A 24,870-nucleotide genomic window follows, 5' to 3' on the forward strand; every position below is an offset into this window, starting at 1 on the left:
AGTTTATTAAAGTTTGCCCTACGAAAATCCAACATCCGCGTCTGGCTACAAGCTTCCTTGGCTCCCCATCTCAAAAGGAATTCTATGAGGACATGGTCACTTCCCCCTAGGGTCCCCACCTCCTTCACCTCATCCACCAACTCTTGCCTGTTGGTCAGTATTAAGTCCAGTATGGCTGAACCTCTTGTGGGTTCATCTACCATTTGATAAATGAAATTGTCAGCCAGGCAGGTCAGAAACTTGCATGACTGAGGACGCTTCGCAGAGTTTGTTTCCCAGCACACATCTGGGAAATTGAAGTCACCCATGATGACAAGGTCCTGCCGCTTGGATATTTTCTCAAGCTGCCCACAAAGTGCAGCATCCACATCCTCTCGTTGGTCCGGCGGTCGGTAGCAGACACCAACCACCACCCTGTTTGTTTTCCCCTCGCTTATTTTCACCCAGATGCTTTCACTGTAGATATGCTCTCCTTCACTAGAATTTCCTGACAGGTAAGCCCTTTCCTCACATACAGTGCCACTCTTCCACCTCTTCGATCTATTCTGTTTTTTCTGAACAGTTCATATCCATCCACCATTACATTCCAGTCATGAGAATCATTCCACCAAGTTTCTGTGATGCCTACTAGATCATACCTTTTCATCAGCATGAGAAGTTCCAGCTCTTCCTTTTTATTGCCCATGCTTCGGGCGTTAGTATAAAGACATCTGAATCCTTTTACTTTTGGTTCCCTATTAGCTGGCCTTGCCGGTTGGGCTGCCTCCAATCGTTTTCCTTCCATACACTCCCTATGTTGATCAACACATTCCTCTTCCCTTGACAGGCAAGATTGAAGAGAATACCACTTGTGCCCCCATTTGCTTGAGCTTCCTCCCCAGATCTTGATAGTCTTTTTTAATAGGAGCGATGGTATTCAGGGACATGTCATTCGTTCCCACATGGACCATCACAAATGGGTAGCGATCCGTAGATTTGAGGAGTTTGGGAAGCCGTTCTGAAACATCTTTAATTTTTGCCCCTGGCAAGCAACACACCTCTTGGGTTAGGGGGTCGGGCCCAGCCACATGGCGATCCATTCCTCTGAGCAGGGAGTCTCCAATTACCAGTACTTTCCTTTTCTTTTTCTTCTCAACTCCATTTCCTTCTGTCCCCGTGGCCTCTTCCCTTTGTCTTGGACTTTGTTTTGGGACCTCTTCCCTTGTTGACCCTTGCACCTCCTCTGCAAGGGCCTGAAATCTATTCTGGAGCTCCAAAGGCCCTGAGAACTGTCTCGCTCTTCGCCGTTGAGTCTTTTTCCGAACTGTCTGCAGAAGCTCCCTATTGTGGTCAATCTCCTTATCCTCTTCAGGACTAGTTGTATTGTCTTTATTCCGAGTTGCAAGGCTCTGGTCTATGAACTCCTCCCCTTCCTTACTTTGGGTCAGAGTATAATTCTGTTTTCTAATCCCCTAATCTTTTCCTCCAAAAGTCTTACCAGCTTACACTTGGGGCAGCTGTAGTCCATCTTGTCTTCTGGGAGGAAGGCAATCATGTCACACTCACTGCAGATGATGGGATGAGTGTCCTGGAGGTCCATTGTAATGTCTAGGCAGTGCAAGTACTAGGGAAATATAATCTACTGATATAATCTACTGATTCTAATTGCTCGGCCAAGAACCCCAGGCTAAGAGCCACAGGCCAAGAGCCCTTTGTCTCTCGCCCTTTGGCTCGCGCCTCTGGTGAGGAGCAGCCCTTTTTAATCCTCCCAACAATTACCCAGCAATCACCTCACCCAGGCAGCATAATAGCGTCACCTGGTCAGCAGCAACTCTCCCCAGTAGCTCTCTCCACGTGCTCTCAGTTGTCTGAGCTCTGCCTCTGGTGAGGAGCAGCCCTTTTTAATCCTCCCAACAATTACCCAGCAATCACCTCACCCAGGCAGCACAATAGCCTCACCTGGTCAGTAGCAACTCTCCCCAGTAGCTCTCTCCACGTGCTCTCAGTTGTCTGAGCTCTGCCTCTGGCAAGGAGCAGCCCTTTTTAATCCTCCCAACAATTACCCAGCAATCACCTCACCCAGGCAGCATAATAGCGTCACCTGGTCAGCAGCAACTCTCCCCAGTAGCTCTCTCCACGTGCTCTCAGTTGTCTGAGCTCTGCCTCTGGTGAGGAGCAGCCCTTTTTAATCCTCCCAACAATTACCCAGCAATCACCTCACCCAGGCAGCACAATAGCCTCACCTGGTCAGCAGCAACTCTCCCCAGTAGCTCTCTCCACGTGCTCTCAGTTGTCTGAGCTCTCCCGACGCATTCCTCTTCCCTTAACAGGCAAGATTGAAGAGAATACCTCAAATTCAAAGACATGGCCTTAAACATTTGTTAATTTTTTCACATTTGAAAAGTTTCACAATTTCTCTCACCCCATTTTGTGAATGCCTTTTTTTGTTATACTGTGTAATATTGCATATTTTAAATATATTTTGGCTCGGGGCCTCCAAAGCTAGAAGTGGCCAGGGCCTGGTGCCTGGGCACTAAGGAATGGGACCAGGGCACCAATATTTTCTTGGAGGCAGTCAGAATACAGGAGCATTAAAAAAGGCAAATGGAGTCTTGAGCTGTATCAACAGATTCATCATGTCAAAATTGCAAGATGTCATAGTCCCACTATATACCACATTTCTCAGACCATACCTGGAGTACTGTGTGCAAGTCCACTTCAAAAAGGACGAGGACAAAATGGAGAGGGTTCAGAGGAGAGCGATGAGAATGATCTGGGACCGGGAGCCAAGTTCTATAAGGAAAGGCTAAGGGGTTTGGGAAAGTTCAGCCTAGAGAAGAGGAGATTGAGAGGGGACATGCTTGCTCTCTTTAAGTATTTGAAAAGTTGTCACATGGACCATTTCCACACTAGCAATACCATTCGGATTTACATTTTTAAAGGGCCATTTCCACATTAAACTCTGCCTTTCCAGGAGCAGATCTGAAATGCCCTCTTACTAACCACACATTTTGGAAATTCCCAGTTCCAGTGATTTCATTGGTCATGGTGGGATCCAATTCAGGGCTGCCCAATGGAGAAATGTGTGCATTCGGATTTTTCTTGTGGCTGCCATTTTAAGTCATTTGTGCACGCCTCTTTCCTTATTGTCATCCTTCCTCCCACTCCCTCCCTCCATCCCAAAACATCAACCTTTATTTTTAAGTCTGTTAACACATCACAATGCTTTTTCTAGCAAAACAAAATAGTGGTTGTGTTGAAATGTGATAACCCACTTAGTTTCAAAAAAGAAACCCACTTCCAGTATACTTGGAATTAAGGGGCACAACAAAATCAAAGGTACAAGCAGGCACCATTTTGCGGGGGGGGGGAACATTCTTGGAAAAGGGCAAGGGAGCAAAGCATCATGACAGGCTGCCTTCATCCAACTCAGATGCAGAAAGCATATGCTGAATTTCAGCCTGGGAAACAAGGGGGGGGGGGAGCCAAAGTGTGGAAAGCCTAGAGTCGACTCACAGCATCCAAAGGAAATCCAAAGCAAACTAAAACAAGACATGTCTCCTAATGCAGTAATGTCTTGGAGGAGGGCAAGGGTGGTTTCTGCAGTAATGGCCTTAAACTATGTGTACAATGGTGCCAGTGAGATATTGAGGGGAGGATTTCACATTCAGAGTAGTTCAGCAGTGAAATCGGCTGCCTAAGGAGATGGTAACTTTCCCTTCACTGATGGTCTTCAAGGAACAGCTGGACAGATACTTGCCATGGAAGCTTAAGGCTGATCTTGCATTGAGTAGGTGTTGGACCCGATGGCCCCTTCCAACTCTATGTTTCTATTATTCTAAACTCTGTTAGCCAATGAGGGGCCCTGGTCTTGTCCATGGAATATCCCCACCCCAACTTTAGTTCCCTTCTTTCAATCATTATTTAATCAAGAAATACTATAATTCCTGGAAATTAGATTTCTTATCCAAGTTCAAAGTCCAGTTATGGAGTCATCATTGTCTCATGAGCACCTGCGCTTGTGAACACATATCAACACCATAGAAGGTTTACTTCAACCCAGATTGGTATGTTTTTAAAATGCTGTCCACTCCCTGTTTAAGAACACTTTTCTCCTCTGTCAGGATTGATTTCCAAGACTAGGATCCTGTGCCTCCATCTGTTTGCCTATAGAAAGCAAGTTGCAAGGGGAGGGGAGCCTGAAGTTTGAGCTGTAATTGGAGTATAGGATTTTTTGTAAGACGAGGGAAGACAAAGGACCATTCAGAACTGTCAGAATCTCCCCCACCCAGATATTTTGGTCATGTAATCTCTCCGCCCATGACAAGTTCTTAATTGAACTACAAATGACAAATATTCAAAGTCTCTCTCCCCATTTTCTCCATGTTGTAAAAATCATAGCCATTTTTTAAATAAGTGATTTTATACTGTGTAATTTTCTATTCCTTTCCTTATGATTGCTTTTTATGGGTTGCAATTTGGTTCTTTCTTTGCCCTTTCCATCATTGCTTCACCATTGACGTTCAGTGGCTGTTATTAAGGGAGCAGGTTCCAAATTGAAGAATTTGCTTGAAAGGTGATGTTAAATTATTCAGCAAAATATTTGTAATGTTCTCAGCAATAAAAATAACACCCACACTTTCTGTACAGAGCAGTTGCTTAGGAATGAGTTCAATGTTGTTGAAAAGTTGATTAATCCAGGAAATTGTGACATTACAGCTTATTCACATATTCCACTTTATACTGTTTTTGCCTGTGTAGGATCACTAAACAGAGGCAGGCAATGGCACACCACATCTGAAAGGCTTTTTCCTTGACAACCCTGAGGGGTTGCAACTTAATGGTACTTTCCACCACTACCAGTTCCTAAGTGTGTTGTAAGTGTATTGTAAGGCCTGATAGGTGTCCACAGAGAAAAGTCTTAGGTACTTCTTGGAACTGTTATCTTAGGGGAATATCCCATTGTCCCCCAAATACAAAATACAAGACTTGAAGTGCTATGGAAGCATAATGTCCATACAGTAGAAACACATCCTGAGGGTTCTCAGAAACCTAAATCGCTTTCATTGTTTTTTACCAGGATCCAGTCCATGTGGTGAGTCCTGTTATTGACATCATCAGCTTGGATACTTTTGCTTATGTGGCAGCTTCTTCAGACCTGAGAGGAGGTGAGCCTGAAAACAACTTGCATGTGGACAGGTGACTTTTCCAAGAGGATTGCTTCCAGTATTGTAAGGGGATAAGAAATCCTGAAAGAACTGCACAGTCCAAAATGTTACTATTGATGAGGACTACTATTTCAGGAGAGTTTTGATATTCTTGGAATTTTGTTGCTAATTGATTAAGGTCCCCTTGGAATCCGCCATTACATTTCAATAGCTATTAATAATTTCTTCAATAGATAGCGAGGCCTATGACAGAGCAGAAGGAGAGAATAGATCAATCAATTGCATTTTGCAACCGAGCACATCACAAATCATTATCTTAGGAGAAATATGGACCAGCAGAAGGATACAGAAGAAACTATAAACCAGATATTAAAATAGTAACTCTTAACCCTTAACTAATTTCAGGGTTAAGAATAATCTCCTAAATAGACGAACAGTCATATGGACTGTTTTTTTGAATGATTATAGGATGAATCATGATTATAATAGCCACTTCTGACTTTTCTGTACCTGCTGTTGATTTTTTATTTAGGGTTTGATTGGAGCCTACATTTTAAATGGGAACAACTTTCCCCAGAGCAGAAGGCAAAGCGAACTGATCCTACAGAGCCCATCAAGTAAGTGACGGGAATGAAGAAGATGCAAAGAAAAGTGGCGTGGAGATATAAGGAATTATAGAAGTGCCAAAAAGATTCTGCACTTTAGTGAATATTGGAAATATATGCCTGATAAATGTCTGACCAGAACCCAGAAAAATCAGGGAGATTTCCCTTGATTATAAAGTAAATGTATATATTTATCTCTTTGGGGTGGTCTTTTTGTTCTAAGTAGTCCAGAGTGACTAGGTTTGTCACTAACTAGAAAGCAACGAAATCTATACAGTCATGATGATCTGCTGAATTCAGCATAATAATTTGTGGGAAGGCCAACAGCACACCCTAGAATGGCAATCAGTGCCCACAACCTTCTGTGTACTCTGACCTCCCAGACCAGATTTATTCAGATCTGAGGAGCTTTATGGCTTCCATGATAATGTCACTGTAGCTTAACTTAATTAAGCAGTAATTCTAGTTGGATTTCATACTTTGTACCCTTTCCATCCCCAAGTCATTCCCACTGCCCAGCTGTTGCTGAACAGGCCCCAGAGAGTCAGTTTTCTCAGTTTTATGAAAGTCTGACTTAATTGGCTTTTAATTGGCAGCAGCTGGGAGGTATGATAGAAAACCAAGCCTTCTTCAGCTTCATGCAGCTATTCTACTTTGGAGAAACCACTGCTTCTAGTCTGATGTGGCTGTAATAGTATCTTGGGGTCATTCATCTGAGTGGATTCCATTTGACCTACTTAGCAGGACAATATCCAGGTGACAGGTTGTATAAATAGTATGGTTGAAAATCATCAAAAGGCTTCCATCCCCAGTTGCAGCACACCTGCCATCAACATCTCAGACCCCCCCCCCACAGTGTCACATGTATCTCTTCTTAGTGCGCAGGACATGAACAGTGCAGAAGTAAGGAGCAACCACTTAGACACCCTCCAAAAATATTATGTTCATGTTAAGATGTGCATGCCCACATCTGAATACAACCCGAGACACAGTGTTGGTTACCAGCATGGAAGCACATTTGCCACCCAAACGATGCAGAGCTTCGAAAATGTTGTCTGGAACTCAGAACTCTGGGAAAGACTTTGGCAGTGTTTCCCCCCCTCCCCCCTTGTGCCAATTGTTTTTGCTAACAGCTCATCTCATATCCACATTCTTGCTTTATCACAGCACATCCCCCTCCTCAGGCTCTTCAAGGCCTGAGCCAGGGTGCTGAGAGTGTGTCCAGTGAAGCGGATGGTGGTGCTCAGAACACATTGCGTCTCCATTGCATCTCGTCTCAATCAGTGCTGCTTCTTTGCTTTTGTTCTTAGTTGATCAGAAGGAAAACGGGGGGAAATGACTCTGTTTTGAAATCCAGATCCAGCTGGTTACAAAAAGCTTCTTAAAAAGCTCTTTCTTTGTCATTCTGCATAGGTATGACTTCCCACTTACGCCTTGAGATGGTGCTTCTAGCAGGATAAAACTCAGTACAGAGCCCCGACTAAATAATGTCATGTAAATAACCCCCAAGCGCTAAATGCATTTTTGGTCTGGAAGCCTGCAATCAGGGCTGTGAACTTCAAGCTCGTAGGAGTTGTGCTGATGAGTACTATAGCCACTCATTATGTCCTGGGGGGGAGAGTTATGACTGGCAGAAAAGTACCAAAGGTTGCTTGAGATTTGTCCAGAGAGAGAGAGAGAGAGAGTTGATTTCTGAATGTAGATATTAGACAGCCTGAAAGTCATTTTGATCTCAGGAAAAAGTACAGTTATGTTTGGCTACCTTGATTAGCATTAACAGGCCAGTCGGTTTCCCTGACAATCTGGATGGCTGATGAGTGTCCCTTATGGTTTCAGTCCTTGATCCCATCAGATTTGGGGGGAGGGACAGAAGGAGTGCTTGCTGTTCCAGCTTAGGTACACGGAGCTGGGGACTTTAGAAGGGTGCACCCTGACACGTGTCTGGGCAGGAGCAATGACTGCTCTTTAGAATTTTAGAGCAGTATCAGTGGCAATCAAGAGTCTTTTATCTTCCTGGCAGTCTTCAAGCAAAGGTTGGATACACACTTTTCTTGGATGCTTTAGGATGCTTAGGGCTGATCCTGCGTTGAGCAGTTGATGGCCTGCATGGCCCTTCCAACTCTATGATTCTATGATTCCTCTGTGCTATGCCTGTATTAGTAGATTCCAAGAACACCGTAATGGTCCTGTGCCCTGTCTTTCAGTGCAATCCTAAGCAGAGGTCTAGTCTTCTAGGCCCATCAGTGTTAGTTGTCTAAGAAGGGTGTAACTCTGCTTGGAACTGCACCCTGTCTCTTTCACTTCTGTCCCATGGAAACTGAGCTGTATAGCCCTACTCATGGAAGGTGAGAGTACATAACAAATGTTCTGGCAAAATACTAAGCACTTCTGCCTTTTTTTACTGGCATCTGTCCTAAAGGAGTGTAGGACAAGGATTAAGGATTGCTTGGATAGTAGGTTCATTTATATTCTTTCTTTCTTCCAAGGCAGCTAGCAGTACAATAGTAAAACGCCCTTGGCATCTGGGGGCACAGCAGGCATGGTGGAGAGAGGAGACTGGACATAGGAAAGGGGTGAGATATAAACACCTGAACAGCAGGCACGTCTGGCTTGCCCAGGCCCACCTAAAATACAGACAGGCTTGGTCCCTTTCTAATCTCCAACCTACCCCAGGAAATGCGGGGGGTTAGGCCAAGGGTCATAACCTGACTCTAAGACAACAAAAGAGGGAACAAAGTTACCCAACCCGTGTGCAAAAGTTAGGAATGTAAAAGGTTGAACAGCAACAGAATAGGTATGAATTCTCCTACCATCTCACAGTGGTGATTAGCAGTTCCCTGGGTATGCAAGGAAGGGCCGCAAGAGACAATCACTGGCACATGCCATTCACAGTCTGCCTAAGTTCATCCAATCAGCATTTCTGTCAGATGACTATCTAGCTGCTGCTTCAAAATTTCCAAAGAAGAAGAACTCACCACCTCCTGAGGAAGCTTGTTTCCCTGAGGAATCCGGGTTTCATGAAACCACTGAGTTTCTTGACAGCTCTGGAAGGGTTTCCCAAATGGGTGCAAGGTCTACTAAGTCAACCTATAACAGTATATGGTCTACTAAGACCCCCAGATCTTTTTCACACATACTACTGCCAAGACAAGTCTCCCCCAACCTAAATGAAGAACTTTACATTTATAACTATTGAAATTCATTTTATTTATTTTAACCCGCTTTTCTACCCTGTCAAGTTCATCCTGTATTCTGATTCTGTCTTCCGGTGTGTTTGCTACCACTCCCAGTTTAGTGTCATCTGTAAATTTAATAAGCACCCCCTCTATTCCTTCATCCAAATCATTTGTAAATATATTGAACAACACAGGGCCCAGGAAAGATCCCTGAGGCACTCCACTCGTCACTCCTCTCCAAGAAGATGACAGACCAATTACAAGCACCTTTTGGTTTGGAGGTGGAGCCTTGGAATGGTGAGGTTGGAGCTGAGAAGCAGCATCAGCAGGGTATAATGCCATAGGGCCCACTCCCCAAATCAGCCATTTTCTCTAGCTGAACTGTTCTCTGTCATTTGGAGAGCAGTTGTAATTCCAGGTGACCTCTAGCCCCTGCCTGGAGATTGGCAACACTAGTGCCTCTGGGGGAAACCACTGCTTTGGAGGGTAGAATCTATGGTGTTATACATTTCTGAGGTCCCTTCCCTCTTCACACCCCACCATCTCCAGGCACTACCTCCAGATCTCTAACCTGGAGTTGGCAACTCTATCTCCTTCACATCCGACAGTCGACTTACCGTTAGCTGTCTTTAGCTGTCCCTCTGTCTCACCCCAGCAGCCTCCACCTAGAGAATCCATGACCCAGGTGTGTGGTGCCAGCCACGGAACCACGCCCACTTGCATGGTAGGAAACCCTCAAGAGCTTGTGAGGTAGCACTTCACTTTCCCCTGTATTCCCCTCCCAGTGAAAGGAGCAGGCCCTGCTGCCTCAAGAGCTGCCCCGCTACTCTACCGCTGGCTCACCTTTGATGCTCTCCGGTGGCTGCCATGGCTGGGGCTCGCCCTTGGCATGGCACTGTGCAGCTGCTGCTGGCAGCACCCCCCAGGGGGTGGTGGGAAATCAGGGGCACTGGCGGGAAAGCAAGCGGAGCAGGGGCTTAGGCAGCTGCGACGTCCCTTGGCAAAAGACTACCTCCCCACACCGGGCCTCAGTAAAATTGTCAAGCGTTGACCAGTCCCCGGTGATAAAAAGGTTGGGGACCACTGCCCACAACAACCCAGCAACCAGTTCAGACATGGATCTCCCAGGCTCAATTCTAGCCACTATACCACATTGTATTTCAGAGGGTTGGTGCTGTAGAACAGTAGAAAGTAACCAGGCCTAGTTGAACCATACAAGCTTTGTGGTATTAATTCACCTAAGAGGTTATTTTGTGGCTTATGGGTGTACACTGCCTCAAGATGGCTGTGCAGAATTACAAATAAAGTCCAGACAACAGAAATCTATCCCCTTGGAGAAAATGTCTACTTTGGAGGGTGGATTCTGGCCGAGAGCTCCTCCTTCCCTAAACCCTTCCTTCCCCAGACAATCACAAAATCTCCAGGAATTTCCCAACCTGGAGCTGACAAATTCCAGCTTGGCCACAAGGAGTCCTCCCTGAAATGCCAAAATAAGCCTGGACAGGTCCCTGACACCTTCTTAGTATTTTACTAATACAGCCACATTTGGAATATTGAGATTAACTAGCAGTGGCCACTGAAGGAATCCATTACTTAATTAATTTTAATATATATATTTAAAATGTGTTAAACATTTATTGGGTGATATGACCATATCACGTCAACCCTCCCCCCCCCCCCAAAATGGCCAATGATGAGCCTGGAGGAGATGAGAAGGGGAGGGGCCTTGGGTAGGTATTAATCAGGTATCACCTGATTAATGTTTAACAGATGTAAAAAATATATATTAAAATTTATTAACTCGCACCCATTTGGGTAACCCTTCCCGGCCGTCAAGAAACCCCAGGGTTTCATGAAACCCTGGTTGAGAAAGTCTGCTCTAACCACTGCTTTGCAAGATCTGTCTGAGCTGGGTGAAAGGAGAGGAAGAAAGTCTAGACCAGACTTTCTTGACAGCTGTGGAAGGGTTTCCTGGGTGAGTGTTAATATTTACATACACACACACACACACATATATAATTTATTGGGTGATATGACCATACATGATCGTCGACCTCCCCCCCCCCCCAATGGCCAATGATGGGTCTGGAGTAGGTGGGAAGGGGAAGGGACCCGGGTGAGCGTGTACATAGCTATGTTTCTCAGCCATATTCAACGTTATCACACCATTTCTGGGGTTTATTGAAGCCAAAATAATGTTTCAGGTGGTTTTCAATGGTAAAAAAGTTGAGAAAGTCTGGCTTAGCCTGACATAGATGGAAAAATGCCTGGTAAGCTACTCCGGTGACCTGCACCTCCATGGAAACGGAGACGTCGAAGGTCACTCTCAAATTCTTGGCAGTGTGAGCAGCCTGAAACTGCACCCCATCAAGAGTAGGGAGGCACACTTCCTCATCTGGTCCCTTCCTCCCCAGCCATAGAACCTCCATCTTCAAGGTGTTGAGCTTCAGGCAGCTTTGCTGGAGTCAGTCCTCCATGGCTCCCAGACATTCAACCAATGACTCAGGTGTGGTATTCAGCCGGCCATTTATTAATGGGTGGAGCCCAAACCATACCTGCAGATGAACTGGCCTAGAGGGTGCATAAAGATGTTTAAAACAATCAGGGAGAGAACTGCGCCTCAAGGAACCCCACAACGGAGTTCACAGTGGCATGATTGTTCCTCCCCCGATAATGACCATCCCCAACCAGCTTTGCTCTTAGCATATAGATAATAGAAATGCACAGAATTTAAGAAATATTAATTGAATTTCTGGCGTGCATATCTAATATTCCTGTACCATATCTGAGTAATTTCTTTCTTTCTAAACCATGCAGGACTCCTATCATTGCAGGGGGACTTTTTGTGATTGACAAGGCCTGGTTCAACCATCTTGGGAAATATGATCCTGCCATGGATATCTGGGGTGGAGAGAACTTTGGTGAGTCATGTCACTTTCCATCTATGAGCAGGTTTTCTTTTGAAGATTTGAGAAGGATCTATGGGGGCTGTCTATCAGCATTCTTTTGGTGGAGCTAAATGCCCACCACTCAAGAAGTCCCACCTTTTATTTGACAGAAATCTAGCCTAACGATGACAGGTTCAGTACTTTCATCAAAGTGCTACCAACATTCTGAAGACACCTTCTGTCTTTTCTACCCCTCCTAGCGTCTCTTTCATGATGTGTTGACATATATACTATCACCTCCTCATGCCATTACCAACTTTGCACTATATAAGAGGACAGAAAAGGGCAGGCAGGCAATCTGTTCACAAAAAGACTCTTTGAGTGAAGAAAGTGTGGTATACTCAGATCTGATGCTCCATCAGCCACTGAAGGCATTTTAGAAGAGAGAAATGGGCCGTATCCAAGTTAATTCCAAAGGTCTGGTTGGGATTTCCTTTGAGACCTCTCTAATTAGTGCAGTGTATTGTATTAGTGTGCCACCAAGCAGAGACTGAATTAGGTGTTCATCTGGGGAATGACTTTATGGTGGCCATGGAAGAGACTATTACTTGGGCAGAGTTAAAGCATCTGTTATGGGTTCTCAGTGTACCGTTCTAAGAGGTTAGTTATATTTAACCCCTTGAGGATGGCATGTGGAAGCAGTAAATCTAGGAAGTACCACAACTGAATATTGGGTGGCTGGTACTTGTGCATGATCTTCCACAAGTGAATATAGACTCCCACGCATCACTTCCCTTGCAACAGAACAAATTTTGAGTCCAATTTGAGCACCTAGCTTTATTCAAAGAATGAGCTTGTGTGTGTGCGTGCACTTCCTCAGATGCAGTGTCATGGAATTGACACTGGAATGGGGCTGCTGGACTCAAAGTTTGTTCTGCTGTTTCAGACCAATGTGGCTACCCACCTGAATCTATTCCCTTGCAACAGATTTAAAGGACATGCATTAATTAGCTCTGGAAAAGCCCCTAGCTTTGCTGGGGGGGAAATGTCTCTGTATGATATCAAGGCTAGGAGGCGGTGTTGGGGGGGGGGGAGAAGAAGGGTTAAAATTACTGTTATCAGTAACAAGTCCTTGGCTGATTGTGGCTTTCCTTGATAAGACTGATGACCAGGGCAACTGTGGCCTTGTGTCTCCAAAGTAAAACAAAAGTCCAGCAACACCTTAAAGACTACCAACATTTTGTTCATATATGCAAAGAGGAAATCATTGGGGAATTCTCATAGGGAAAGTTATAAATGAGGAGAGAGGAGCAATGGAGGCAGAGAGAGGTTTGATATGAATCCTGTCATAAAACTTTCAAACCCTTCTCTTTGCGCAAGGCCATCTTACCCTGCTTCTGTTCTGTGGATGCCTGTCAGAGTTCCTTGCAGGAAGCCTAAGAAGTGATATTGCCCCTTCCTGTTCAGGCTGCAAAGATCCACTCTACCTTTGCTGTTTCTGCCTTTAAAAAATTATTTGTGACTGTAACAAGGCTGTAAATCTGAGGGAGTTGTCTGCAGCCTTGAAGGAGCAAGGGGAGGCACTGGGATGTCAGGGAGACAGATCTTAAGCTGCCTTTAATACTTCAATACCTCTAGGGAATGTGGCTAGCAAGGAAAAATAATCCTGTGTCTTAGCAGATGTAGCAGCTTTGCCAGTGATCCATAGAAACAGATGCTCCCGCTTTGCAGTAATCCCATCCATTGTCTGACATTGTTGTTTTTCCCCTGGAAGCCTTTTATCATAGTTGTGTGTGTACATAAGAGCTGTGTTTTGAAATGGTTTGTTTGACCTTCTCATGGAACTTACCTTGTCCCCTAATAGTGCCTCTTACCCTGGAGCTTAAAACAAATGAAAGAAAAGTAATTAAGTAGACTAGAAATCAGAAACATGGATTCTGTAGAGGTGAATTAATCCAGAGGTTCTTCCAACTACATAGTTAACTAAGAACCATGAAGATGCAGTTCTGTGTAAGCAGTGTTACACCCTTTAAAGTCTGTTGAAGATGATTTAGAAGTTCATAACTCTTCGTAGGATGGCAGTAGCTCACAGCCCTGGACAGAGCCTAAGAACATATAAAGAACAGACATAAGGGATACAACAGAAAACAATGAGACATTATTAAATGATTGTCAAATTCTGCTTTTGAACCTGATATGGAATTGCTGGTCTCACTTGGTTCCCAGTGAGTTTTGTCTCCTTGGGTCATTGCCTGTTCCTGACTTAGTCAATGATAGCAGACACTAGTAGCACTTGACTATAATTTTTTAGCTGTCACCAATAACTGGAAGCACTTGTAGCTTCCAGGGAATCCTTTGGTGCAAAATCAACAGGAGAACTCAGCAGTTGTTCTGCGTAAGGTAGAAGATCAATCCCAAAAGGGGCACCCTGCTGGTCTCTGACCCCAATGAATATTTTATTCCTTAAAGCAGTGGTCCCCAACCTTTTTATCACTGGGGACCGGTCAATGCTTGACAATTTTATTGAGGCCCGGGAAGGGGTAGTCTTTTGCCAAGGGACGTTGCCGCCACTGCCTGAGCTCCTGCTCCACTTGCTTTCCCGCTAGCGCCCCTGACTTCCTGCCTGCCAGCAGCAGCTGTGCAGTGCCACGCCAAGGGGGAGCCCCAGCCATGGCGGCCGCCGGAGAGCACCAAAGGTGAGCTGGTAGCAGAGAGGCAGGGCAGCCCCCGAGGCAGCAGTTGGGGAGGAGGTCGAGGAGGAGCCGCTGCCTGGTACCAGCTGATCTACGGACCGGTCTCTGTCCCCGGACCGGGGGTTGGGGACCACTGCCTTAAAGGAATAGTGTGGCTAGTTATGCTTTCTGAAGGGCAACTTCCATCCTGACAGAAATGGACTTGCAAACTCCTTTGTTTTTATTCATTGACTATACTGTACAGGAAAGTGCCTCAAAACATTTGAACTTTTATTTTTTTAAAGAAAATATTATATATTAAGCCTATATTCTGGCTTTTTTTTTTTTTTACCCTTCATTAGGAGACTCTAGATTTGCTATGTGGAGCAAAGTGGGTCTGTATTATAGGTTGCCTGAATGATTGTAAGAAGCAAAAGGATGCTTGCTGAGATGCGATCCCTGCTGTACCTAAAGAGCCCTGCTTACACCATGGTTCTTTCTTTGTAACATCACGAGTCTCGAACTGTGCCAGAAGGAGATTGCAAGTGAGATCAGGAAAGCCCATTCTGATAATGAGTTTCCCTGATTTGGTGTGGCAAAAAGGTAACATGAGAGATGAGTGAAAGCCAGAACAAAGCCTTCTCCCTGTCTTTAAGAAGCTGAAACAGAATCTCTTACAGAAATTTCATTCCGGGTGTGGATGTGCGGAGGAAGCTTGGAAATCATCCCCTGTAGTCGGGTCGGGCACGTGTTCCGAAAGAAGCACCCCTACACCTTCCCTGAGGGAAATGCTAACACCTATATAAAGTATGTCTTTCTCATTCACATTTTTTCACACTCTGCTAACCGAGACCAGCTGTGATTCTGTGGAAGGCAACAAGCAGAACTGATTGTTTACTATTTTTCATTGTCTGCGCTTCCAAATGCAGAATCCCTTATAAAAATGCATATTTTCCTTGTATTTCTTTATAATACACATAGTCCTTGATGCCACATTAAGGAGGGGCAGAAAGGAAGTATGGGCAATAACTTCCTCCATGCAGCACCAGCTCCCAGCAAGCCCACATCCATTCACAATGCTCCCAAGAAGGGTTGGTTTTTCTAGGAGAGCAGAGATAGTCAAATCCTTTAGAAAAAGAACAGAAAAAAAATCAAAGTAAAAGTAATAACACTCAGTGCATTTGTCCTCTCAAGAATTACTGCTTTGAAAAATGTTTTCCATCAGATGTACTTTTTGTTTTTACAACTATGCAACTTAACATTAGAGTCAAGGTCAGAAAACCTTTATCTGTAAACAGCCCGTGGCGCCACGGGCGCCACGGACTGTATAAAGGAGTAAGGGGTAGTGGGGAGGAGTTAGGGCGGGACCGGTCCGGGATAAAAACTCGGGGGGGGGGCCAATCAGGAGCCGCGAAGCGGCTCCTGATTGGCTCCTCCGAGTGTCAATCCCGCCCCAAGCAGACTGCTTCACTCGCTCGGAAAATGGCGGCCCGCCTGGTGAGAGCCTCGGCTGGGGGGTGGGCCGGGAAGCCTTCTCTCGGCCGGCGGAGCGGCCTCGCAGCGTTGTGGACGCTGCGAGCCCGCTCCGCCGGCCGAGAGAAGGCTCCAGAGAGCCTCGGGGGGGTGGATGGGTGGGGGGGGGAAGGGAAGCCTTCTGCCGCCGGCCGCAGCGGGCTCACAGCGTCGTAGACAGAAAAAAAAACCCTGTAGGAGCCTTTCGCAGATCCAAGCAGCAGAAAACAAAACCCTGTAGGAGCCTTTCCCAGCTCCAAGCAGCAGAAAAAAAAAACCCTGTAGGAGCTCCAAGCCGGCACGCCCACGAGAGCTAGCAGAAAAAAAAAACCCTGTAGGAGCCTTTCACAGCTCCAAGCAGCAGAAAAAAAAACCCTGTAGGAGCCTTTCCCAGCTCCAAGCAGCAGAAAACAAAACCCTGAAGGAGCCTTTCCCAGCTCCAAGCAGCAGAAAACAAAACCCTGAAGGAGCCTTTCCCAGCTCCAAGCAGCAGAAAAAAAAAAACCCTGTAGGAGCTCCAAGCCGGCACGCCCACGAGAGGCAGCAGGAAAAAAAACCCTGAAGGAGCCTTTCCCAGCTCCAGGCAGCAGAAAAAAAAAAACCCTGTAGGAGCTCCAAGCCGGCACGCCCACGAGAGGCAGCAGAAAACAAAACCCTGTAGGAGCCTTTCCCAGCTCCAGGCAGCAGAAAAAAAAAACCCTGAAGGAGCTCCAAGCCGGCACGCCCACGAGAGGCAGCAGAAAAAAAAAACCCTGTAGGAGCCTTTCACAGCTCCAAGCAGCAGAAAAAAAAACCCTGTAGGAGCCTTTCCCAGCTCCAAGCAGCAGAAAACAAAACCCTGAAGGAGCCTTTCCCAGCTCCAAGCAGCAGAAAAAAAAAACTCTGTAGGAGCTCCAAGCCAGCACGCCCACGAGAGGCAGCAGAAAAAAAAAACCCTGTAGGAGCCTTTCACAGCTCCAAGCAGCAGAAAAAAAAAACCCTGTAGGAGCCTTTCCCAGCTCCAAGCAGCAGAAAAAAAAACCCTGTAGGAGCCTTTCCCAGCTCCAAGCAGCAGAAAAAAAAACCCTGTAGGAGCCTTTCGCAGATCCAAGCAGCAGAAAACAAAACCCTGTAGGAACCTTTCCCAGCTCCAAGCAGCAGAAAAAAAAACCCTGTAGGAGCCTTTCGCAGATCCAAGCAGCAGAAAACAAAACCCAGAAGGAGCCTTTCCCAGCTCCAAGCAGCAGAAAAAAAAACCCTGTAGGAGCCTTTCGCAGATCCAAGCAGCAGAAAACAAAACCCTGAAGGAGCCTTTCCCAGCTCCAAGCAGCAGAAAAAAAAACCCTGTAGGAGCCTTTCGCAGATCCAAGCAGCAGAAAACAAAACCCTGAAGGAGCCTTTCCCAGCTCCAAGCAGCAGAAAAAAAAAACCCTGTAGGAGCTCCAAGCCAGCACGCCCACGAGAGGCAGCAGAAAAAAATTAACCCTGTAGGAGCCTTTCGCAGCTCCAAGCAGCAGGAAAAAAAACCCTGTAGGAGCCTTTCGCAGCTCCCAGCAGAAAAAAAAAACCCTGTAGGAGCTCCAAGCCGGCACGCCCACGAGAGCTAGCAGAAAAAAATTAACCCTGTAGGAGCCTTTCGCAGCTCCAAGCAGAAGAAAAAAATTAACCCTGTAGGAGCCTTTCGCAGCTCCAAGCAGCAGGGGAAAAAAACCCTGTAGGAGCCATTCGCAGCTCCAAGCCGGCACGCCCACGAGAGCTAGCAGAAAAAAAAACAAACCCTGTAGGAGCCTTTCACAGCTCCAAGCAGCAGAAAAAAAAAACTTTAGGAGCCTTTCCCAGCTCCAAGCAGCAGAAAAAAATTAACCCTGTAGGAGCCTTTCGCAGCTCCAAGCCGGCGCTCCCACGAGAGCTAGCAGAAAAAAAAAAAACCCTGTAGGAGCCTTTCGCAGCTCCAAGCAGCAGAAAAAAATTAACCCTGTAGGAGCCTTTCGCAGCTCCAAGCAGCAGAAAAAAATTAACCCTGTAGGAGCCTTTCGCAGCTCCAAGCCGGCGCGCCCACGAGAGGCAGCAGAAAAAAAAAACCCCTGGAGGAGCCTGTCGCCGCTTCAAGCCGGCGCCCTGGGAGCCCCGGCAGCCGCGCACAGCGCTGCTGCTGGCGGCTCCCTGCCCTCATGGCCCCAGAACACAATGGAGCCGCCGGGAAAGCCGCAGAAGAACAAAAAAATGCAGAGGAGCCGCCGCAGCCCAGCGCACCACACCTGGTGCTCCTCGGCAAAAACTACGAGACGCCGAGGAGCCGCCGCCCACCTCCTCTTTCAGGTAGCCTGTCCCTCGCTCTGTCCCTCGCCTGCCGCTCGCTCTGGTCCCCACCTGCTAGCGCCCATTGTCTTCTTCATACAATGGGCTTTTTTACTAGTTGGCATATAAATGGCAAATCATAAAACTAAAATTTTTAAACCGTTTCAGTTACAGATTCCATCACAGAAAGGTTTTCATTTCAAATTGCCAGCAAAGAGCTACTTTTGCACTTATTGCTGAGTTTTAATCCAATGTTTCTCATCAACACAAAAAGATCTCAGTCTCTTCAAAGAATTAGCTAAAGGACCACGTTAGAGAGCAAACTTAGGACATTCCAAGCATATGCGGTGTAATGTGTCAGCTTAACGTTATAGGAATGAAGTCAATGCAGTAATCCCGTTCAAACCAAGGCATGAAATATGTTATGTTTAGAATTACTCAAGGCCCAGATGTTTGTGTGCCTATATACTTCGGTCTAATATATATTAATAATCCATGATTCAGTGCAACTCTGATCAAAGTATGAACCAGCAAAACATGCATTATTGTGACTCCTACTGCTGGTGCAACTGCTATGAAAACTTTTAAAGCAATGTTTTAGCCTTCATGCAGAATTCATGTAAGGAAGTGTTTTTAATGACATGACATGGAGTCCTCTGATAATAGATATTTAAAATATGCCTCCATACATGGAACCAAAATGTCCTTTTCCAAAAGCCATTTAAGAATATAGGAGCCCCTATGACCTGCCCCATCCATGACATTAACAAGGGTATCTCATAAAGAGCAAGGTAGGAAAGCCTCACGAAAATATTGCTGTTGTTGGAGGGGAGACCCCAGAAACATAGAGACAGTAAAAATACTTGTGCCAAATAAGAAGAGCACTGCTTAGTAGTCTCACTGATCAGCTGTACCATAATGTGAACAGATAATCATGGGTGGGGCATCATAAAAAGGAATACAGAAAGGAGAAGGAAATGCTCTCTTTGATCACCTTGATCATAAAGGAGGTTTTCCCAGGGTGAGGCTCATCCTCTGCACTCCTGGTGTGCTGACCCCTGTGATTTCCCCAAATGCAGGAAATTCGGCTGCATCATTTGTGGTAGTGGGAGACAGCATTTGCACTTTCCCTTGGAATTGAGAGCCAGCTTGGGGTAGTTGTTAAGAGCAGCAGCCTCTAATCTGGAGAGTTGGGTTTGACTCCCCACTTCTCCTCCACATGCAGCCAGCTGGCTGCCCATGGGCCAGTCACAGTTCCTTCAGAGCTCTCTCAGCCTCATCTATCTCACAGAGTGTATGTTGTGGGGAGAAGGAAGGTAGGTAATTGTAAGCTGCTTCAAGACAGGTAGTTAAAAGTGGAGTACAAAAAAACTAGATCCTCCTCCTCTTCTTGAACATAATATGCTTAAACCTAACATTTAAAAAAATAATCCAGGAAACAGAAGGAGAGAGGGAAGGAGAAGTAGAGGGGAGGGGAGAGACCAAGCTAGACTGAATAAAGAAGACATCTTGCTGAAGACCTTTGAGCTCAAGCTGTAGGAATCTACATATACACACCACCAAATCGACACAAACTTATGCATGTCAGAATTGTTGCTTTTGTACTTCTGAATGCAAACGGCACACATCACCTGTTGATCCTCTTGCAAGAAACTGGATTGGTAGATTCTGGGAAGCTACCTAGATGGTATTGAAGTGTTCTTGGGAAAGAGGTAAGAAGAGACATAAAAGTGAAAGTGGAAATAAATCTTGACAGGCTGACAAAAAGGTGCACACCCCGAATACACTAATTTGTCTTTTCGAGATATGCCAAGAAAAATGTAATGTTTTTGCAGCATTTTAGGGTTACGAAAGAAGTCAGGGTCTTAGAATTTTAACAGTTGGTTCTAAGAGATTAGTAACCCATACAATATTGGAAGAAGGCCTATAACTGTATCACAGGGTGCCAAGAACCTAGCATGGCTGGGGCATGCAGTTAGCAACTTGACTTATGAAACAATTTTATAGTCAATCAGATAATCAGAAGCAATTTTCACCCTTTCTACCTAGGATCCTTTATTTGGAGATGCCAAGAACTGAACTGAAATTCATTCATTCATTTATTTATTTATATGGCACTATCTGGTTTCTGCCCTGACAGAGTCAAAAAGATCATCTTTTTAAGTCTGCATGGAACAGCTGCATGGCTTTTGCATTGGCAGCTGGTGGCCACCACTGCAGCAGCCCTCAGGATTGTGCTGTGGAAGAGAAAAACCACAGACAACATCTGTAACCATCTGGTTATTCCACAAACTCTCTTAAATAGCTTGATTTTACAGCCTTGCCTGCAAGACCCAAGGACAGGTGTAAGCCTTGCCCCCTTATACATACAACTCTTCATATACTCTTCCACTAAATGAGGAATGTGCAGGTTTTTCAGCATAAAGGCCTTTGCTCACTTTTGCAGGCTCCACAATGGAACAGGCTCTACTTTTTGCTGGCCCTGGAAACAGCATGGGCCAGCATCTATTTGAGTGTGCTTAAAAGTGGACAAAGATTATCTAGTATTTATTCATATTCATATTTATTGACCACCACTCCCAGGCCAAGCCGTCTCATGACAGTTAACAATAACCCCCCCCCCAATAAAACATTGGTAAAATAATAAAATTCCCAGGTGGCGTAACTCATCTGATTCCCTCCTGCCCAGTCCAGTACCCCGCACCCACTGCTAGTCCTCCTTGGGAGACTCCACCTCAGATGATCAGGGCATCCTGGGGAGGAACCCTTGATTTTCCACACCCCGGCCTCAACCAAATGCCTGGAGGAAGAGCTCCATCTTGCAGACCCTGCAGAACTGTTTCACCTCCATCAGGGCCCTCTACTCTTCCAGGAGCTTATTCTACCAGATTGGGGCCAGGACCAAAAAGACTCTGGCCCTGGTTGAGGCCAGGTGCACCTCCTGAGGGCCAGGGACCACCAGTAGGTTCATATCTGCAGAGCATAGCCATGTTGGTTGTGTTCTCATCAAGCAACAAAAGAACAAGTGTTATCTTATTCTGGGTTTAGCTGTAATCTGTGCACCTCTTCACTAAACAGTGGACTTTGCTTTGTCAGCATAGTTCTTGCATATTGTAAAACACCCCAAGCTTGCGGGGAGAAGTGGTCTATAAATTAAATTATAAATAAAATATATCTGACAAAGAACAGCCATCAGCACATAAGAACAAATTTGTTCTTCAGAAGCATAAGCCATGCTGCCTGGTCTTAGGAAAGGGTAATCACAACATTTTCTAAGCAAGGGGAGGAGGAGTTCTGGCCTTCCCCCTTGCACCATTTTCATGAGCTGAAGCAGCCTTGGTGTTATTTGCCCCAACAAGGGAGTTGTGCGTGCAGTGGGTCAAATAATGTCCCAAGGGCCATTTCAGCTGGGGAAATGGCACAAAAGTAGAAGACAGGAACCCCTACTCTCTCTGTACTGCAGCCTTGATCAGAACTGGGTCCCCATGGTGCTTCTCAAGAGAGATCAAGGGAACTCATGGCTGCAGTATCGCTGTAAGTCCCATGGTAAACTCCTCTGAAAGATATTGATATTTGGCCCATATTTAGGCACTTTTGCTGCTACATTTCTGCTAAAATTACACTCAGCAGCAAAGCTGTCTGGGAATAAGAACATAAGAGCCCTGTTGGATCAGACCTATGGTCCATCTAGTCCAGCATCCCGTCTCATGCAGTGGCCAACCAGTTCCTCTGGAGGACTAACAGCAGGCATGGGGGACAAGGTCTTCCCCTGATGTTGCCTCTGGGATTCAGAGGTTGAGCACCTCAAAATGTCCAGAGTCTCTTCAGTTACCATGGCAGATAGGCCTACCCTCCATGCATCTATCTAATTCCCCTTTAAAGCAGTTTGCAGCCATCACCACATCCTCTGACAGGGACTGCAGCATGTATGCTTGAAAGAGGAGAAGCCAGTCCTGGCCCTCTAATGAGCACACCTGTATGATAAATATATGTTTGTCTCATTTACACATTAAATGTTTGGATGTGTGCGTAAACACTGCCAATATACAACTTGAAAGCATAAAATATAAGCAGCCCTTAAATCCTGAGAATGAATGCAGCCTCCGTTATTTCTTGGCTTCCTGACATAAGATGTCTACAGCTCTTGAGGGGGGAAATGTACTCATCTGTTCACTCCTGCAGTTCATGTTTTCACCACCTAGATGGGGGGAGGAGTGGGGGGATTTCTCTTTCCCCTACTTCTCCTTCCCTGCAGGCTTTTTTTTTTCTTGGAGGCATCAAATTAAAACTCTTTCATGCATGCTTCTTTGGTTTCTCCCCGGTTTTTAATATCTCTCTTTAGAAACACCAAACGCACAGCTGAAGTGTGGATGGATGAGTATAAGCAGTACTATTACGCTGCCCGGCCTGCGGCTCAAGGGAGGCCATATGGAGAGTAAGTGTCCCCCTCTGGCGGTGAAGTAAAACACAAAGAGATCGACTCAATTGTTTGATGCAGTGGAACCTCATTATGGTTTTATGGGAGCATCGTCCAGCTGTTGGGTTGCTTGCATTTTGTTTCTGTGGGAACAGTTAATTAGATGTTAATAGTAAGCAGATGCTGCAAGTATACAGAAATAAACTCTTTAGTTGTTCAGTATATTAAAAAGCTCGCTTATAGAAAACGGTGTCGGCTTTTCTTATCAGAAACAAAAGAGTGGCCGTCCTTCCGTTCTGCCAGAAAACGTCCCTGGTCAATATCCAAGAATGCCTCTTCCTTTAATGATTGCCCTATCGGTCCAAGAAAGAAAGAAGTTACTTTCCTGAATCGATGAGCTGGCAATGTGAATGCAGACTGCCCCAGGGCAAAGCAACAAATAAGGGAGAGGAGGCTGCCAATTGAAATCCTCATTTCCATATTTGCCTTCGGGCAATAGAGGGTTATTTTGCCCTAGAAAATGTAGAGTCATTTATTCGAATTTCACCTGGCCCATTTGCCTTTCTGTTATTTATCTGTTATCTCTGCTTGTGCTTTTTATCACTTGCCAAATTCCTCTGTATAGTGTGGACTGGAGCTGCAACAAAATCAAGGTCACCTTCATGTTTGAACCCACTTGCTGCTTGTAACCTTGACAGCTCCAGAGAACATTTGTTGTTTGTTAAATGAGATTCTTAAAACAATGCATTGCTACATTTATTCCCTCGTCACATGCCCATACTGCTGCGATAAAACTATCAGCAAAAGTACTACTCGCCAATTTGGAAACAGGGGGATTTGGTGTGATGACCAACGTCCTCCCAAATAAGCCTTTGCTGTTTTAGGGCTTGCAGCCTCAGGTATTGGATTGGGCTACAAGTCACATGTTCAGCACCGCTGTGTGGGCGCAGATCCTCATCCAGCAAGGAGATGAACGCAGAAGCTGCTTGCTGAAGTATGAACATGCTAATTTATTACGTCCTATGAACATACGCATAACAGACATGCCATTTTGACACCGGGCTTCGAGTGGAATTATAGTGGTGGGAGGAAGCTGTACAATTATTTGCTGGCCTTTGACAGTCGACTTCAAAGCAACTTGTTGAAAGTCACCCACTGAGTCAGTGGCAGAACTAAAGGACTCCTAATTACCACAGAGTTTTGCCACCGACTAGATTTATGGCATGACTCGGATCTGTTTCAAGATTTAACAGAATGTGCTGTCATGATTATATTTTGAAAATATTTTATTCTTTCTACAGCATCCAGAGCAGAGTGGAACTGAGAAAGGCCTTGAAATGTCGTTCCTTCAAGTGGTATCTGGAAAATGTTTATCCAGAACTTAGGTACTGCCAGTTTTTTTATATCATATTCTACTTAAAGAATAGAATTTTAGAAACATCACCAAGAGATTATTTTATTGCTTAACATTCATGTAATACTAAGGTCTTAATCAAGCTTTATTTTGTGATAAAGTCATCACATTTTTAAATCCTTTTTTTCTTTAGTGTCTATCACGGTGTACAAATTTTATCACGTGGTTACTCATTTGCCTCAGAAATTGTCACATAATCCAGATCTCAGACTTTTCCAACGAAGGAGCTCCTGATGCACACCAGAAGCAACATCTGTGAAACATTTCAGTCTGGAGAAGAACAGGCTGAGGTGGAACAAGATTTATTTCTTTAAATATGGGAAGGGCTGTCAGAGGAAGGCAGGGAGCCCTTCCTGTTGGCAGCAGAGGATAGGTGACACAATAATGGGATTCATTTGCAGGCAAATACTGGCTGAATATTAGGGGCAGGGATTGTTTTACAGAAAGAGAAGTCCAGCAGTGGAATCGCTCACCTAGGGAGGTAGTGCGCATTGCCTCACCAGCAATCTTCAAGCAGCGACTGGACAAACACTTGCCAGGGATGCTTTGGGATGATCCTGCATTGAGCAGGAGGTTGGACTAGATGACCTGTATTGTCCCCTCCCACTCTATGCTTCTTTTTGCCCAGCCTATAAGAAACCAGGGGAAGAGGGGAGATTAGCATATTATCTAATATTGAGTGTATTCTAATGATTGATTGGTTGCTTATTGTTCCCTCAAGGAGCTCAGGATGGTCTCACCCATTTATTCTCACAATATTTC

General features: G+C 45.3%; 1 protein-coding gene and 1 pseudogene across 2 annotated transcripts in view; both read left to right on the top strand.

The window, feature by feature from the left end:
* GALNT14 (polypeptide N-acetylgalactosaminyltransferase 14) overlaps positions 1 to 24,870 on the top strand; it is a 300,759-nt gene that overhangs the window by 257,545 nt on the left and 18,344 nt on the right. For both annotated transcript variants that reach the window (XM_077340970.1, XM_077340978.1), the window contains exons 7-12: positions 5,060 to 5,147; positions 5,680 to 5,764; positions 11,746 to 11,849; positions 15,169 to 15,295; positions 22,620 to 22,712; positions 23,996 to 24,079. In XM_077340970.1, coding sequence (XP_077197085.1) covers positions 5,060 to 5,147; positions 5,680 to 5,764; positions 11,746 to 11,849; positions 15,169 to 15,295; positions 22,620 to 22,712; positions 23,996 to 24,079 — 581 coding nt within the window. The remainder of the gene's footprint in view (positions 1 to 5,059; positions 5,148 to 5,679; positions 5,765 to 11,745; positions 11,850 to 15,168; positions 15,296 to 22,619; positions 22,713 to 23,995; positions 24,080 to 24,870) is intronic.
* LOC143827935 (U1 spliceosomal RNA) lies at positions 19,255 to 19,409 on the top strand (annotated as a pseudogene).

Source organism: Paroedura picta, chromosome 1 (assembly GCF_049243985.1).
Source record: "Paroedura picta isolate Pp20150507F chromosome 1, Ppicta_v3.0, whole genome shotgun sequence".
NCBI lineage: Eukaryota > Metazoa > Chordata > Lepidosauria > Squamata > Gekkonidae > Paroedura > Paroedura picta.